The sequence below is a fragment of the Amphiura filiformis genome, chromosome 17 (assembly GCF_039555335.1).
Source record: "Amphiura filiformis chromosome 17, Afil_fr2py, whole genome shotgun sequence".
NCBI lineage: Eukaryota > Metazoa > Echinodermata > Ophiuroidea > Amphilepidida > Amphiuridae > Amphiura > Amphiura filiformis.
Window position 1 is genome coordinate 20,232,596 of NC_092644.1, and position 19,605 is coordinate 20,252,200.

Here is a 19,605-nt window from a genome sequence, read left to right on the forward strand (position 1 = left end):
CATCTCGGAGCCTGCTTCTGGACAAGATTTAGCGACTTCCTTTTATTTATATAGATTAGGTTAAAAATAAAAATGATTGTGTCATAAACATTTAGTCAGAAAGCTATGTGCCATGTAGGTTTTTTTTTAGGAAAAAAGCTATGCACTATGCAAGATTTCTTTTTTTATTGCATTTTCAGCCCACTTTTTTTTTTTTTGTCGTTTCACAGCCAATTAGAAGAAATTCCCATAACTATGGCCTCCAATCAATAATACATTATTCACAAAAGTCCATCTTTTAACCCCCTGAGCTCTACTTGCCGATCTAACATTGCCTCTGATTGGTCAATTACATAATTATCTTCACTTTAATCACCAATCAGAATGGAGCTTTGCAAATAATTCACCCCAATTTTTTTGTGTGGTGAAATTATTCTAACAATGTTGCTGATTGGTCCAATTGATAATGGAAACTTCTTTTTAGCCAATCGGCAGGTGGTGTTCATGGAGTTAAGTGAATAAGGACAAGTGCTACTATCTGTGAGCAAATCTCAACTTTGAGAGTTGTGTTAAAATTAGTAACCATCACAGCAAACTTTGATTCTTACACATAAAGTAAATAGTTAATTTTACGGTATACGCATGTGTTAATTGTGCGCAGAGGCAATTAATTTGTCTTGCAACAAAAGAAATATACAGAAAAAACTTTACAACATAAACTGACACAGTAGCAATATCCTTACATAGATCTGTTAAATAGAGCTGTAAAGCCCCCATCACAGGCCTTTCACATTTGTGACACGATCAAGGGAAATGGAGTCAGATGTCGCAAATGTTGATTTTGAGATATTGGCAAAGAAAGTGTTAAAATTCTTTTGTTTTATATTGTTTTCAGTGATTGATAAATTGATGTAACTTCACAAAGAAAAGTCGTATCAACAAGTTTTCAGTTTCTGAAAGCTCTAAATGTCCTCTTATAAGATATAAGAAAGATATTTAAAACTCATTTTCGACCAGGGTCGACATGTGACTCATTTCCCTTGATCGTGTCACATTTGCTGATGCATGTTGTCTCTTCTATAATAGTGTTACAATGCAAAAAAAAAACCCAGAGCCAATGAAATCAAAATATTTCTTTAGGGAGGTATAGCATCAAGTCCCTGAGCATTTTGTGTAATACGGTGACTTTTGGTCAGAAATCGTCTGCCAAAAAGTTTGTTCCCATTATGTTTCTGTGTAAGTCAATTACAATATTTATACCAGAATGCTGCAGTGTGCGTGATTTAACTGAACTGAATACAGACATATTTCTTTTCTGTATGTATTTTAAATTTGTGGATCACACACCCCATTAAGTAAATTCTTTACCTGATAACCCCATGTTGAAATTGGCTAAATAAGCTGTATTATAAATTGAAAAGGTACCTTGATTCATGACAATTCGTGTCCACCATTTTGACATCCTAGCTAACTTAATAAAGACCGCTCACTTCAGTTGGTTTTCCTAAATTTTCCGATCTTGATTTGAAAGTGTCAAATTAATGTGAGAAAAAGTAATTCCATTACAAAAGTAACCATATTTGCATACATGTACTCACATGCTATGCACATCAGCATCATAAAATGAAAGAATTGTAATTTTGTCCAAATAAAATATCAATAAATGTCAGCTCTTAGACAAATCTAATAAGGATATTGCTACAAGAGTTACAAAACTTACAAGACTATTACTACTTGACAACACTGCCAGCTTTGTTACAGGGATGACATAGAGAGGTTTCTAAAAACAAAAAGTGCATATGCCAAAGAAAAACAAAAATCTTCACTCCAGTCAGAAAATTAATAATTCTCAGTATTAGAACTACAGTCTTGGGGTAGTAATGCTCTATTTTCTTGCATGCAGTGAATGTCCAGGTAATTTTGTGTATAAGAGTAAATTTTATTTACATCCAAACTGACGGGCTATTACTACCCTGGGAGGGGGGGGGGTACTTAGTAGAAATGGCCATATGGGCATGTGCTGCAAAAATGGGCAGCATTTTTGACCTTTTGGTATATATATAAATGACCTCTTTTTCTAGGCCAATCTTGGTATATGTTTGGGTCCTTTTTTTAAATTTTTTCTATTTGAGAAAATAGTCCAATTTTGCCAAACTGAAGCCAAATTTTTTGAAATCTCCCCAAAATTTAAAAGTTGTAAAATGTAAGACAAGTAGTGTTACATTTGGCCGAACATTTTGACTTTTGGTATATCGATGAGTCCAAAGTTCTTGAAAAATTAGTTTATTGATCGGTCCACTTTCATACTCTCAGTGGCACACCTCTTCCAAAAACCAAAACTTGAGTACAAGTGACACATTACCGGGTTACTATTTATTCATACACAAGCACAACCACATCCACATATAAAAACTTGTCTTGGCACATGAAGGAAATGGCAATATCACCTCTACTAGGGGAGGAAGGGAAGGGTAGAGTGTGTATGCAAATGAGTTAATGATTTGAAGAAATTTGATGAGTTTATAAAATATAAATGAGTGAAGGAGATGAATGAGGATTGTCCATGAAAACATTGAAGCAAATCAGAATAAACTACACAAGCTTCCAGAGAAGAATGACACTCTCTTGTCCTGATCGACGCGTGTGCCCTGTTGATGAGCGATATAGGCCAGGCTTTGTGTTCCTTTCAAGAGCACCAAATGAAGATTTGACACATACACAACAAGATTCCTATTGGGACCACCTGCACAGGTACACCGTCGCCAAGGTACTTGGATGGTACTGTGCAGTACCAGGGGAGTACCAGTGCAGTACCACTGCTGGTGATTGAGTCATGTGCAGTAACAGCATTGGTACTATGTAGGTACTTAGTGTGCACCAGTTAGGTACCTTAGCGACAGAGTAGCTGTACAGGCGGCTGCAAAAAGAATCTTGTATTGTAATCAGCCAATCAGATTAACGGTCTGTTGTTAGGATTGAATCAGCTAATCAAAACCCCACTTGCATGTTTATGCTTTTTACGCTTTTTACCATGGACATGGACAGGAGAAAGTGTGAGAGAGAAAGAGAGGGCCGTTCTCCTCCAAAAGCTAGAAGTAAAAGAAGTTATTAATAGATCACCACATACAAGAATCCCATGATGCATAACTCACCACATCAGCACTGGTATCCCCTTTTGGTAAACTGTCCCCCTTGACTGTCACTTTGTATGCTGGGATACGATGACCCCACCATAGCTGACGAGAGATACACCAGTCTCTGAGGGATATGAAAATAATTATAGCAATCTATTGGTTGAATGATTAACATTGGGCTATTCCAGAAGAAATCCATACACCACCTATGGAAGACATGACCTTCATCTCCCAAACAGGGGTGTAGATTTTAAATGGAGTCACCCATTCAGGTAACCCATTTGAAATTCTCACTCCCTGTGTGGAAGATTAAGGACACATCTTCCATAGGTGTATGGATTTCAACTGGAATAACCCATTATTTTGTGTGCCTGTGTAAGGGGGTCGATTATGGCTAAACAAGGATGCACGCTAGATTTTTCTCGACATAAATGAGGACCTAGCTGAAATGGCGGCCTCCTCAGTTTGTGTATACCTCAGCCATAACTGAACACTTATTTGATCACTTGATATTTTTTCTATCGCATGTTGCATTTCTTAGAACGATATGGGCATAACAGGGTAACTCAATGCTTATACAGAAAGGCTGGACCCAAAGCATTTGAAGGGGTGTATTACATTTAGCCCAAAATGTGTTTGTCCAAGAGCAGTTGGTTGTCCAATGTTGTTTTGTTCTAATACATTTTGTACACTTCGTCCAAAATATGTTGGTCCAAAAGATATTTTGGTCACACGGTCTTTGGTTCATCAAGCATTTGGTCCAACATATTTTGATGTTTTTCTTACAGGAAAGGGTATTTCTGTTGGGTGAAAATATATGGGACCAAAAGGGTTTGGACAAAAATAAAATATGGTTAGTCAAAACTCAGATAGACAAAGTCTTTGAATCAAAGTCCATTGGACCAAGTGTTGTTTTCTCATTTGAAGCTCAGCTACAACTTGTTTCACTTTAATAGAATGAAAATTGTCCAATTATTACGGAGCACATTTTAATTATTATATCTGCATGCCTGCAATATTAAGATCAAGCAAGGGGTATATATATTTCTTACTTGATATCACCAAGCCAGTAGTTCCATGTCTTGACCCACATCTCAGGTTTAATCTTCAAGTCTCCCGTTTCTACCGCCCTCATTGCTTGCTTCGCTAATGATTCGCATCGCACGTACCACTGAGGTTTCAGGAGAGGCTCTACAATATCGCCAGACCGACTGCAAGGTAAAGAATAGGAAAACACTTACAAAATGACATACTTTGACGTACAATGCATTATGGAATATATACACATAATGTTCACTACAGTGTAGCTTCCAATTAGGTTAAAATTACTAGGAAGTAGAATTGCATCCTACATTGCCAATTTTACCTTTTGACACACAAAAGTCACTAGGCATTGTACAAATACCAAAACTTGCACACCATGTATAACTCACACCAGCATAACAGACAAGAGTCCTAACACATTGTACAGTGTAATCATTTGATAACCTGCTATGGACCCTGCATCTGGAACAATTATAAGCTGCCAAAGCACTACAGAAGGGCAGGATCTATATGTTGTACAACAGAATCATTTATGGAAAAGTGCATATGTAAGAAGTCACTTATTTATTTTTTTGGCAATTTACCTTTTTGGTAAATCCCATAAGCCTTTGCAGGTACACCTGAGATGTTATCATTTGACGTCACGCCAATGTGCACATCGCTTAGTAAATGCCGTGAAGCGCCCAGTTAAGATGTGTGCATCGGCGCGATGTCAAATGACGACATCTCAGGTCTACTCGCAAGGCTTATGGAATTTACCGAAAAGGTCAATTACGTATCCAATATGTCATATGATGTAACATGCGATTAACTGTACCTGCATATGGGTAGAATCATAGGGTTTTCCTTAGTCTCCTTGTACAGTCCTTTGTCTTTCAAAACATTCAGTATAGCCTTCCTTGCATGGAATCTCTTCATTCCCTGGGTAGTTGAAAAGAAAGTGAAAGGAATACATTTTCATGTATTTTATTAAGGCGGGTTGGGGCCAATGCCTCATATATCAAGAAAAATAAAGCCCACATTCATAGGGAAAGGCATGGGTTCAATATGTGAATTCCCAATGCTCATTGCAATGTGTTTTAATTCCCCACAGAGGATGTATAAAGACATTCCCATAACCCAATGGGGTTTCTGACCTTGGTATGTCTGGCTTTTGTACACATGTGGCACAGTTGACCATACCTTGCATTGGGATTGTGTGTAAATATCTGGTGTTTTCATCCTTTTATTTAACATTCAAAACATTAAGACTTATGAATAAAATCAATGCAGTGGGACATTAAGAATGTTTTCTACAAGAAAATCCAATTTAATTTGATAAGTCTCAACTATTAGCTTGTTGGCTGCAATTTTAAAATTACAATTTTGTGTGTGTGGTAATGGGGACTTTGCCTTTCAGATTACGTTATATTGATCAAATTTCCCAATCATAGTGCATTGTAGGAATGCCTTTAAGCCTCCTCTGATTCCCCCATGTGCATAATTTTCACTGGGAGGGTGAAAATAGTGAACACCTTCGTTCTGGCCTATTATTTGTCATAACTCAATAACTGCAACATATAAGGATACATGTGACCAGTGGTTTCCTTCACTCATTTCCTATAAGATCAATGTGTTACTCTGCAGAAATTAACTGTATTATTTAAGCAAAATAACCAAAACTGGAAAAATATGACCTTTAGTTTAACTTTTCTATTTGGGAAAATATTTCAGATTACTCTGAACATATGAGGGTGAGGGGGGCAACTTGCCTAAAATATGGCATAAGTTTTAGGTAGGGTAAGTAAGTTAATGGACCTCAAATAGCAAAATAATTTGAGGTCATCATGGCACTATCTGTTTCAGGTATTGGTACTTTTAACAATACATGATACAGGTTCAACTATTGCAAATTCTCATAAGTCAAGTTTCATTAATGTCTAATAGATCCATTCATTACTGATAACCATGTGGTTCAACCCTACCTGAAATTGCACCGAGCTTTCGCCAGTCATCAAGCCAGCTTCATCAATAACAGACACAGAATCCAAGATATGACTCCTGCCCATCTCATAATCATTGTAGTCATGCGCGGGAGTAATCTTTACAGCACCTACAAAAATAATAGTAATAATTTAATGAAAATGCTGAATATCTTCAAATTGGGTGTTACTCCCTAAATGCATCCAGAACATCATGACAGTCAGGCTTGTTACTCTAAGAATGAAATACGACCATGTTACTCCTGTTCAGGAGTCCCTTTACTGGCTGCCTGTCAAACATCGGATATTTTCAAGATCTTATTGCTGCTGTATTAGGCACTTATAGGTGGAATCATGGACTTTTGGGAAATGTATCAAAAATTCTTGAGTAAAAAAAATTGTATCAATTTTTAAAAACTAGATAAGGCCCTGTTGTTTGGTGGTTTGCTTTTTTTTAATTTTGACCAACTTTCACCAAAATGTTCACCAAAAGTGGTTAAAAACGTCCAATTTTGTAAAAAAATCACAAAAAAACACGATTTTCACCCAAATATCAAACATATTTTGGTGAAGTTGATCAAAATTCAAATAAATAAAAAAATGTGTCCTAGATATTAATACATGTATCTAGTTTTTAGAGATAAATAAAAAATATTGGGTAAAAAAAACCCTTTTTTGGACTTTTCTTAAAAACCGAGCATTTTTGCCCAAATTTGACCTCACAGATGGATTTGTCAAGTCTTTGCCATTCTAAATATGTATACTTTTATATACTTTAAACCAACAATTTGGCAGATGAAGCCCAAAAAATTCCATAATTCCAGTTTTAAGACCAACCTTAATGGCACCACTTTATGACCAATAACTTTGGGTCACAAAGATTTATGAAAAATTACTTTAGTCTGAACCTACCTGTTCCAAAATCCTTATCTACTCGTAGATCAGCGACAATTGGTAGTCTAGATTTGTTGAGTGGATGGATGGCGTATCTACCAATGAATTTCTTGTATCTGGAGTCATTTGGATTCACAGCGATGGCAGTGTCACCTAACATGGTTTCTATCCTTGTTGTTGCCACGGTTATTTCATCCCCTGCAATTCAATTCAAAAATTACAATTATAGAATTATCATGTATCATAATGTCACATTTACACATCACATTTCGATGCTGTAGCTACTATTCAACTGAATTTAGTTTCATTAACTTGCGATCACAAAAGATGGCTCACCCAGTCAACAATAGTAGGCAACAGGTACATCTAATAGCTCAAAGGTTTTAATTTGTTTTGCATATTATATTAATGGTTTCCTCTTTTGTTTATGTGTATTGTTTTACTTTAGCTATGATGTCAATAGATTTTTAAAGCTACATGATGTTATTTAGTTATATTACATATAGCGATGTGATGTTTTCTTTTTATTTGACAGGAATACGTATGTAGACAAATTATATTTATCAATTTACAGCATGGTTTTTCTGATTATTTTATTAAAAAAATAATTAGGTAACTCTCAAGTTGGTTGTCAAGAAGTAAACCCAAGTGACTTGTAAATGATTCAAAATCTGACAAACAGATTGAAAATTATCAATGCAAGGTCGTGACCAGAACCCACATCTCGAGAAAGGACACCACTTCCTCTTGCAGCTTCTACTTCTACGCTGCGATCCTAAAGTAGCGATCCTAAAGTACATAATGTATTACTGGGTCTCAAGAAGTTACTGGCCAGACCTATTGTTAAAAAGGAACCTGTGACTCCAGAAATCATGAAAGCAATAATGTGCAGATATGGTAATTCTGACAATCTAATTGATATCAGATTATGTTCAATGATTTTATTGTCTTATGCTGGTTTCCTCCGATATCAGGAGTTGGTGGATATTCGTGACCTATCGGACCTAAAGGACACCCTTTCCTCTTGCAGCTTCTACTTCTACGCTGCTACTCATCAACATTTGTTCAGCATCTAAATGAGGATTTCAGCATCAACAGATAAAGGGCTCAGAGCAGGCAACAAAAGCATTCAGGAATCATTTGGCGATCAGTCTCAATCTCAAAAGCACAGGTACACAGGAAGCAGGCTGGTCGAAGAATGTGACAGTTCCTTCATAAACCACTTGAATATACTACAGAGATGCTTTTTCAACACCTGAAACACACAACCTAGGACAAATCCTCCTAGGACAAGCCTAGCTTACTTCACAAGTGAACAAACCCAAGATTCAAGACATAATAAGTGTCCTAGTACTCCTACATCAATACATCTACCAAACAGAGGTCTCAACTTTGAAGATATCCAATCCAAAAACAAATTCATATGATTTGATCAAGTACATCAAGCTTTGTTGAACCCCACAGAAGAGTGGAGTGGACATGATAGGACTGCCTGATCACAAGCTAATGTTACAGCCATATAAAGAGAGAACTTACATTTTGTTCAACCCAATAACTTAATGCACAGTCCAAGATCAACATTCTTGGAGATAGTTAAACATGACATCTCTTCACATTCTTACAAGATCAAGATCCATCTGGAAGATTGAATATGCACCGTAAGGTGCCCCCTCCTACAAACTGTATTTGATGTTCCTGATGTCCATCGCAAGTTAACAGTCTTTGCAGCCATTACAGGTAATGACCACCTCATTGGACCTGTTTTGCCAATCAAATCATAAATGGGGATAATTACATCCACATTATCAACCAACAGGTTGTTCCAGAACATGTTTTTACATTTGATGTTCTGACAAGCAACGCCAAGGACTGGTAATGGACAGCTTAGAATGATACTTATCAATCATTTTTGAGAAAGACAATAATTAATGTTATTCACTTAACTGCTACATGTTATGAATCTAAAAGAACATTTCAATATTAGTTTGTACAGTTTTCCTGTGAGTTTTTCATCACTGGCAACATCGTGATCCAGAACCAGGAGCGGAACACTGATTATCTCCCACTTACAGCAATTAATCTGCCTAAGAAGCAGAAGAAGTGTCCATGGAAACAAAGCTATGACAGCGAGAGAAAAAGTAGCAGAAAAGACGACTGTAAGTTGCTCACCATTATGGAGCCTATTGTGAGAAGAGGATATTCAGACAATAATTATTAAAGAATTAAAAGAGTGTAGTTGTTTGCTTTTAACTACAATTGTGCACTGATTTCGATCTGCAGTACTTTGCACATTTGTTGTGCATCTATCTTTTTATTTCTCTTCTCGCTTTGTGTCCTCACCAAATCGACAGTGGTAGGCCTACTGTTGGAACTTTCCCGATCTCTCAGTCATGTGAGGCCAGGAACTGTGGTGTTACTTTTGATAGCGAACTCCATCTGACTTAACATGTAAACAACATATGTCGACTTACTGCAATTGCAGTTTACCAGATCGGACAAATAAAGAAATATCTTGATATGAAAACTACAGAACGCCTCATACATGCATTCGTAACATCGCATCTGGATTACTGCAACAGTCTTCTAATTGGCTTACCTCAGTACCAACTTAACAAGCTTCAACGGATACAAAACTTCGCTGCTAGACTGACAGCAATGAAATGTGACAACGTCTCTTCTATCCTGATTGACTTACACAGCCTTCCAATATCAAGATGCATCAATTTCAAGCTGCTCCTTATCACATATAAATGCCTTAATGATCTGGCGCCAGTCTATTAAACACAGCTTTTAACAAACATGTTAAAGTTCGCTATCTCTAATCCTCATCTTTTGAACTCGTAGATCCTCTGTGAGCAGTTCAAACACGCAACTATGGTGAAAGAGAATTCTCTGCAGCCGCACCATAACTACGTCCTTCAGCGATTCAAAACATCGCTGAAGAGGTATCGTCAGGGCTCGTAAAAATGTTAATTTCCCGGGAAGCAACCTAAATTTCCCACAATCTATAGTATGTTTTTATGTACAATAAAGACACAATTTCCCTCCAAATACCAGAATTTCCCTCCAAACACCAACATTTCCTGGGAATGAGCTTCCCAAATTCCCCACTTTTTCGAGCCATGCGTATCTTTTTATTAAACAACATCATTTGTTGTTCTCTTGTCCTTTTGATAGTGTATTTTATTAATATTGTATTATTGAATTGTGCATAATATATATTATGGTCATCTTTTCATGTATTGTATGCACTATGAGTTTCCTTGTGGTAAAAAATGCATTTCTTTAAATACTAGTAAGTTATATTATGATTACTTTTATTATTATTTGGATGGTAACAGAATGGTTCCATCCAAAGAGCCTGGTTTATTCAGGATAAATATTGTCTTTGGAGTTGTCTCTCTTGCAATATGATATAACAGGAAGTGCTGCCAAATGGTTTGCATCTTAAACTGATCGAGAACAGGCCATAGTTGTAGATTTTCACATATCCCATAGGCACATTTTAGGCTGTGGAGTGCCTCAGGAATCTGTTATGGGGCCGTCAATATTCATCATGTATACAGCCCGATTAGAAGACATTATCACAAATCATAGTATCAACTGCTTGTCTTACACGGATGACACACAAATGATGGAGTCATTGTGACATGGACTCCCCCAGGCAAGGATGGTGGAACACCAATCACAGGTTACTTTGTTGAAAAGAGAGAAGACATACCAGATGACGAGTGGTCCAGGGTGAACAGTGCACCTGTGCCCAAGACTACATACAGAGTGCCTGAACTCCTCCTGGACAGTCTTACTTCTTCAGAGTAATGGCCATCAGCAAGATTGGTGTTGGTCCTGCATCAGAGACTAAGAAACCAGTACTGTGTAAGAGACCATCTGGCAAGTATATACCCATTTTACTGAAGAAAGTTTACTTCATTTAAAAAATGTTCACCGATAGCTAATGACACACAAATGCTCCTTCTATCCTATTATTAAGTATTTGGATCATGCATAACCTTTTTGTTGTTCCCAAGTGCAATAATAAGACTTGCTGTGATCAGGCGTTGTATTGACACTGAAGCCGATTGTGACGCACTACAAAGTGATCTCAATGCCCTTGCTGCATGGTCTAAGCTGTGGTTGCTGGAATTTAACGCTGAAAAATGTGTGGTTCTCCGCATCAAAGCAGCCTTGAGTTACCAGTACTCGCTCAACGGAGTATATCTGCAGCAGGGATGTAAGTAAGCCTGAAGAAAAAACCCTGTAAATTGGGAAAAAAGCGTGTACATTTGGGCTAAAAAGCCCCAAAACGGGCTGAAAATAAAAGAAATTGCGTAAATCTGGATTAAAAAAAAACCCTGTATTCTGTAAAAATCCTGAAAACTTACATCCCTGATCTGCAGGAAGTGGAAAGTCAAAAAGACCTTGGGATCACTGTTAGTAACAACCTAACCCCTTCTACACATGTGCAAGATATTGTCAAAAAGGCCCGCAGGAAGATTGCTATGTTCCACCGCTGCTTCATTGGTCTGGATGAGAAGAAAGTCTCAATCCTGAACCAGTCTCTTGTGCGACCAGCCCTGGAATACGCGTCTACCGTATGGAGTCCTCTACTTAGAATGGTTAAGCATTGGAATAAGTTACCAAACCAAGCTGTTTCTGCACCTACCGTGGAATCATTCAAGAGAATCATGAGAGTCCTCCCGACAGGAATAAAGGGCTAGACAACCAAGTATACCAAGTAAGTATACCCAAATAGTATCCCATTATCCATTCAGGACTCAAAATCTACCTATTAGTTCAAATCCACGCTGAAACCCACTTGTTCACCAATCTGCATCTACCGTGTATTTTATATATCTGTTCTTTTTGAAATTGTTCTTTCAAATGTGTTTCTTGCCACTATGATGTTTATTACATAATTGCGTGTATTTTATTATGATGGTTGTTTTGAGATTGATGTTATACATGCCATATAATGCTTTTATTGTTCTCAGTTATTTTATATCATATGTTATGTTGTATTTTGAAGATGTTTGTAAAAGCACATTGAAAGCTGTTGTAATACACTATAAAGTATTATTATTATCTGTTGGCATATCTTGTGCTTTAGTGTAAAGTTTTGCAAGGAGTCGTCTACCCCTGAGTTGTTGTTTTTTTGCCTTTTGGGCTACTCCCATATGCCAAATTGTGACATGATCAAGGGGAATGAGTCACATGTCGACCCTGGTCGAAAATGAGTTTTACACAGGTTTCTTAAGAGGACATTTAGAGCTTTCAGAAACTGAAAACCTCAGGTTGATACAATGTTTTTTTCTTAAGATACGTCTATTTATCAATCGCTGAAAACAATATAAAACAAAAGAATTTTAACACTTTCTTTGTCAATATCTCAAAATCAATATTAGCGACATCCGACTCATTTCCCTTGATCATGTTACGATTTTCCTTCTTTCCTTCATTTTGTAGAAATACAAATATTATTGTTGTTACCTTTGTTCTTATTATGTAATTTTGTTGGGCATGGAAATAAATAAATATGTAATGCCATACCTGTATCAATTGGATAAGAGAAATATACCAAGATTCCAAATTCCACAGGCTCCTCATAACCAGGAACGTGACGTTTGGTTCTTCCAGATATTTGCTCTTGCTCTACCTACATTAATAAAACCAAGAGTGAGTACAAGAGTGGCGGCAAAAAACAAAACACAAAAACATTTTGCATACCTGACCCGACCCAGACTTTGCCCCTCCCCCCTTTTTTCGGGCTCAAATCCTGTAAAATCAGCCATTTTTTGCCAAAATTTATTCATTTTGACTGAAAACGTTTTGAAAATGTGTTTACAAAACAATCTTCAGATTTATTCCAGATTTTGGTGATATTTTACTGTTATTTTAGGTTCCAGAAAAAACCTGACCAACTGACCCTGTAATGAAAGACAGAGATAAAAAGATTAAATCACGTCTGATGTCAGGGCAAAGGCGCGCCATGATAGGTTGCCAACCTGCGCAGCCTAGTTGTCAGAATTTCAGATGTAAACTAGTCTTTTTATCTGTCTTTCATTATAATTGAAAAGTGTGTCAACCTGCAAAACAGTGTTGCTTTTGTTGTTGTCACCTTATGTAAAATTTGCACTTGTTATTTTGATTCAAGGAAAGCTGGCTGCTATGTCATCAACTGGTCAATTTCAGAAAAATGTTGTAGAATGGTAGGGTAAGACGAGCTCATATCATATCATAGTAATTCTATACCTCACCAAACTTCTCACTTTGTATTCAGAGCACCATGCAGCTTGTAAGCCATTCAATGAGACTGAATATACACTAGTGACATGATCAAGAGGAATGAGTCCGATGTCGCTAATATTGATTGTGAGATATTGGCAAATAAAGCGTTAAAATTCTTTTGTTTTATATTGTTTTTAGCGGTTGGTAAATTGACTTAACTTTGTAAAGAAAAGTCGTATCAACATAGGGTTTTCAGTTTCTGAAAGCTCAAATAAATATCCTCTATAGAAAAATATGTAAAACTCATTTTCGACCAGGGTCAACATGTGACTCATACCCCTTGATCATGTCACATATGATGGAGATTGTTTTGTGCTTTAACCAGATGATCTGCCACCTGTCTTACCATCATACTCCCTCAAGGTTGGGGACAAGCAGTGCAAAGCAACTCCCACTGATGAGCTTCTTGCAACATTCTGTGCATAGGCCTACTAAGTTCACATTTTTTGTCTTGCTGGTCTTAGTAACAATAATACGGCAAGCCCGTGCTAGCAGGCAGCCTGTCTAAATCTTTGTGCCACACTAATTTTGCACAAAGATACTTCTCCTGTTAACTGTTTCACAGCCACATCTTTGACAGAAGCTACTTTATAGCTCTTTACAGATTTCAGAACTTTCATTTCACGTTAACAGCTAATTTTGCTTGCAAACAGTTAACAGTAACAGACACACATCATTCTAGTCTTTAAAGTTCTATAGTACTCTGTCACACAATTTTAACAGCCATCATGCTGACATATGTGCCGGGCATCGGACATGTCATGTCAAAAGGAGACACTTTTGGGCAGGTTCGTAAATGGGGAAATAGCCAAAAATCTGCCCGGGTGATTTTTTCACAATTTGGGTTTGTCGCAAATTTGTGATGTTATTAATGTTTAAGATATCGCCTGATAGTTTCAGACCGGAATGTAACTGGCATCTTGTATTTTTTGAGACATTTTTCAAGGCAATTCCTACTCTCAACATTGTCAATAATATTTTTAAAGGCCAATATCTCAATTTCCAATTTTATAATACCATAGCTTACGACCTCGATATCTTCGCTTAGGAATGTCAGATATAATTGGGGAAAAACGACATTGTGGAGCAAAATATCTCTATATATAAGATATATAAAAACCTCAAAATTGATAACCTGCCCAAAAGTGTCTCCTTTTGACATGACATGTCACATATATTCCATTAATCAGTTTCTTTCTTTTAGTGAATTCTTTCATTCACCACTTAGTAACATTTCCAGTGACTTGAAAGACACATTGTTATTTGAAGTGGTCATGGGCACAATGTTTCATTAAAGGAGTCAGTGATGACCTTAAGGGGTGGGGTATGAGCGTTTGGACAGTATTTATTTTGGGACATTAGAGCACATCAGACATATCGAATTGCATTCTGAATACGAAGAATGTCATTCTGATATCAAATAATTTTGATTTTTGAAATTCGCAAATCATTAAAATTGATATTTTTGATATTTAACAGTACTTGAAGTAAACTTTATAAATCTGATGATTTATACTTAAAGTGTATGTAGGTGGGATGAAAAGTCGACGATCAGTTGAAAAATTTGATCTTTCGTATTGAAGATATGGATTTTTTTTCCCAAAACACCAAAAAAAAGTATGTCTTTTTGGGAAAAAATCCATATCTTCAATATGAAAGGTCAAAATTTTCAATTGATCGTCGGCTTTTCCTCCCTGCTTCATACACTTTAAGAATATGTCATTAGATTTATATAATTTACTTCGAGGACTGTTATATATCAAAATTTTGAAAAATATCAAATTTTTATAATTTGTCATAAAATTTGTATTATATTGTGATTTTCAAAAAATGAAAATTATTTGATATCAGAAAGACCTTCTTCAGATTCAGAATGCAATTCGATAGGTCTGAGGTGCTCTCATGTCCCACAAAAAATACTGTCGAAACGCATAATAAACGCTTCATTTTAGATCCCTTAAGTAACAGCAATACAACATTACTGGTAACCACAGAGAAACACTTACCTCTATATCTGAGATTGCTGAATTAAGGCTACATGACCAGTTGACTAGCCGATTGCTACGGTAGATCACTCCCTCATCGTGTAGTCTGATAAAAGCTTCTCTTACTGCTTGGGAAAATTTCTGAAAAAACAAACAATACAACATTAATTTGGATTATGATTAGGCCAAAATAAAAAACATGGTTGTTTCCTGTTGTAGGTCAAAAAATGCAAAATGCAGGTTTATTATTTTTATTTTTTCTTTATAATCCACATCCTCAAATGAAAAAAACAAAAACATTTTTGCTGCAAATTGGAATGGGAATTTACAGTGGGTCTCTCCGACACGCACAAAAAAAATCATATTTCTTCATATTCAAGAATATTTGTGATCCCCTTTCAACCTGCAGATTAAAAAAGATATTAAAAAAATGTTTTCTCCAGTAGTTTTTCATTATGTTCGTTTGTTGTGTAATGTGTAAATGTTTACTCCAGTAGTGTCTTATATTATTTTTTGAAATCTTTTTCCGGTTTTGGTGTTTTTTTCTTTGTAAAAAAAAAAAAAAAATCTCTAATGCGCAAAATAAGCCATTAAAACGTAATGTGTGCGCTACAGGAAAGGAAACAAACTTGGTTCATTTTGGCCTTATGTCTCATGATATTTTAAGACACGCAAGATACTCTGAATCAGTTCTCAGTCTATTTTGATAGCATGAAGATTAATGTTAGGCCACTATGGTGTTCGAGCCTGATGACCTTGCTCATCTGATAAAACATGGGGTCAGCATTTACCTGTCAGCATTCACAGGCTAGCTTCTTTTACTGTACACTCACGCTAATTGTGCTACTGTCAGTCCACTAACACTTATCGTCAATACCCATGGGCCAATGTCTGCATGCCTTCCGCACTGTGGTAAACGCCCTGAGCACTACCTGCTGATCTAACATTGCCTCTTGATTAGTCAATTACATGATATTTTCACTTTAATCACCAATCAGAATGAAGCTTTGCAAATAATTCACCCCAATTTTTTGGCGTGGTGAAATTATTCTAACAATGTTGCTGATTGGGCCAATTGATAATGAAAACTTCTTTTTGGCCAATCGGCAGGTAGTTTTCATGGGGTTAAAGACCTCCATTTATTCTAAATCAGTTCCTTGATACCCTACTTCATTGAGAGATCAAGGGGAATTCAGGTCCTGATTGCAGAGGGTACTCAAGGCCCCCAAATTATGCAACTGCTCTGGTGAAATTCTAAATTAAATAAAAGTATTTGCAAATATGCAACCTTAACAAAACAATACAGCAAGTTGTAAACCAGCTGTTGCAGTTTGTATAAGAAATAAAAAAAAAAAATCGGCTAATTAATTAGCATCACATGAAACATGGAAACAAGGATAAGCATCTCAAGATGGAACTGGCTCGTCCGATTGCGGTGGATTGCATAGTCAAGGCAGCAGAAAAACTTTTAACAGGTAAAGTAATGAGTAAGGCACAAGAAGCTCATGCTTTATTGAAAAATATAGCCGGAGAAGACTTATCAAGTAAAGACGCAATAACAATATTTAAAAAACAACATGGTCCCAAATGCAAGTCATCCACGGGTAGTTCCAGAGAAGCGAATGCTTTCCGATCAATGGTGATACAGGTTCTATTGCATTGTGCTAAAATACATCTTTTGGAACTCGTATACATTGGATCACAAAGGAAAATCAATCAGACATACTTACTGCAAAGAATGAAAGCAGAACAATATGATGTGGACAAGGGACGTGCTGCTTTTAAAGCTCCTTATGATGAAAATGCAACAGATAGATGAAGTAAGTACGATATTGTGCAAAATTGAGCTTCCGTAGCACAAGGGTTATCATCAACATATAAACATTACAATCAAGAAAGTCTAGTGTTTAAAACAGGAGGAAACCAGGGCATCCAGAGAAACATGCAACAGCGAGTATGGACCGGAAACTAAATGCACATAAAGTTGTTGGAAACGGCCGGGCCTCGGGTGCAAAGCAAGGACAGAGTGGCCACACTAACCCGCTAACCGCTACCCCTTTCCTCCTCCACACCCCCGGGATGATTTGATTTATCAAATTGAGAACCTCTGGCTCTGCTTCCTCTTATTAAGTTACGTCACTGTACCCAATACAGATCTCCAAATATTGGAAAAAAAGAAAAATCTATCCATAGGCATAAATTTGGCGAAACAGCTACAGCATATATTGCGCTGATGTTCTAATCAGGTTAAGAACCTCTGGCCCTGATACCCTTACTTAGAAATATCACTGTACTTCATATATACAGATCTCAAGATATTGGGGCAAATCAAAAACCTAATCAAATTGAAAAACAAGTACAGCCATACACATACACACAGAAGGAATACACCATCACAAGATTCCCCTTTATAGCTAAAGCTAGGGGATAATGAGACAAATATCATAAAAACCCTCTTTTGAGATATTACGGCTGGAACCAACATGCAGGTTCTTTTGCTTGCTCCTATGGTGACACCAAATGACACTACAACTTCCATTTCAAGGCACTTGTCAACAGTGCTACAAATATTAAATTGTTTTGGACAATTTGCATAGTGGATATCATATTTACCTCATCCATGGTGAAGTTGGCCCTGTCCCAGTCCAGAGAGGCTCCAATTCTCTTCAACTGATTGTATATCTCATCACCTTTCCTGAGGAGAAAAAAAATCCATTTGTAAGTAAATCACAATATCTTAAAAATAGTGGGCCCAACACTCCATAACCATTTGGTATCATACCACTATAATGATGTTAATTAGACAACACATACCCTTGTTGGGGTGGTACTCAAGTTTGGTTTGTGTATGGGGGTGCTACTTATTATTTGAAAGTGGACCCATGGCTATACCAATTTTCCAAGACATGTGGACCCATCGGGATACCAAAAGTCAAAATTAAACACAAATATTGCCCGAGTTTGTACAACTTTTCCATACATTTTTGGCAAATTTTAAAATTTTGACTACCCTGAGGCAAAATTGGACTATTTTCTGAAACAATTAGGACAATTTTGCATGACCCATCCATACCAAATTTGGCCCAGAAAAAGGTGCCATTGATATACCAAATGGCTGAAAATGAGACCCATGTTTGAGCACATCCCTGTACGGTCATTAGTATAGACAACCCCCCTCCTGGACCCTTATATACAATGTCAAGAAAAACCATCAAAGACATAACATTGTGCTTAGAAGCAATGAAACCAGTAACATAATTTTAGTCCAATCAGGCTATTAATAATAAATTAGTTCATCAATCCTTCCATCAATCAATCTATTTAATAACTACATGCATGATGATATTGCATGATGAAGTGAAGAAAGAAAAGCAACTTACTCATGCTTCCACTTCCACACCTCCTCAACAAATTTGTCTCGTCCCAAATCTTGCCTTCTCAGTTGCTTGTTATGCCACAAAGATTTCTCCACAACCACCTGTGTTGCTATCCCAGCATGATCACAGCCTGGTACCCATAGCGTTGGCACACCTCTCATCCTATGCCTACAGAATAAAACATTGTAAAAAAATTTTTGGGTTGGTGCTTATTACATGGCATGCATTAATGAGCCTTTTCAGTCATTGTAGCTCATTAACTATACTGGGAATTTCAATTGAATGAACACAGCCTGACATAGCATGATGATTATTTGCGTACACTGCGCAATGTACGCCAGTGTGTGCAACTGTGCGTGCATAACGCAGAATTGAATCCAACCATGCCAACGCACTTGTGATTGGTTAGTATTGTATCCAAGGTTGTGTGTTCGCCTTGTTGTTTGACCCGCGATATACGATTGCGGTTGGATCGTATACACAGCTGTTGAAAGCTGTGTTCATTCAATTGAAAGTATACAGTAAGCCAAAGAATTAAGGTACCAGTTATGTTCACCCCTGTATATCCTAAATAAAGACAGGTGTGTCATAATTGGAACCAGCAGCCAATAGCTGCATCTTTTAGCTCGAATTGAAGACCTCATTTGTTAAAATTGTTCAAGAAATAAAGACACGACGATCCAAAAACCCAAGGAAGATGACAAAGTAAAAGTTGCAGTTTGCTCAATTGCATGCCCTATTGATTTGTTCACAAAGCGTTCGCGAACAAGAGAACAAGCGCTGTGCTTCCATTTATTAGCCCATTAAAACTAGCATCGTGCTTTCATTGATTAGAACAAAAAAGTGCAAATTTTGATTTCGTTTCTTCATTAGGTTTTAGATCACTGTTTTTTTAATTCTCAACCAATTTCAGCAAATAAGGTGTTAAATCAGAGCTAAAGAGTAC

The 19,605-nt window shown here is 36.8% G+C and overlaps 1 protein-coding gene across 1 annotated transcript in view; it reads right to left on the minus strand.

Annotated features, from left to right (window-relative positions):
• LOC140137440 (valine--tRNA ligase-like) overlaps nt 1-19,605 on the minus strand; it is an 80,249-nt gene that overhangs the window by 59,178 nt on the left and 1,466 nt on the right. The window contains 9 exon segments of the mRNA XM_072159093.1: nt 3,132-3,237; nt 4,166-4,324; nt 4,975-5,078; nt 6,122-6,249; nt 7,031-7,210; nt 12,560-12,665; nt 15,304-15,423; nt 17,896-17,977; nt 18,663-18,827. Coding sequence (XP_072015194.1) covers nt 3,132-3,237; nt 4,166-4,324; nt 4,975-5,078; nt 6,122-6,249; nt 7,031-7,210; nt 12,560-12,665; nt 15,304-15,423; nt 17,896-17,977; nt 18,663-18,827 — 1,150 coding nt within the window.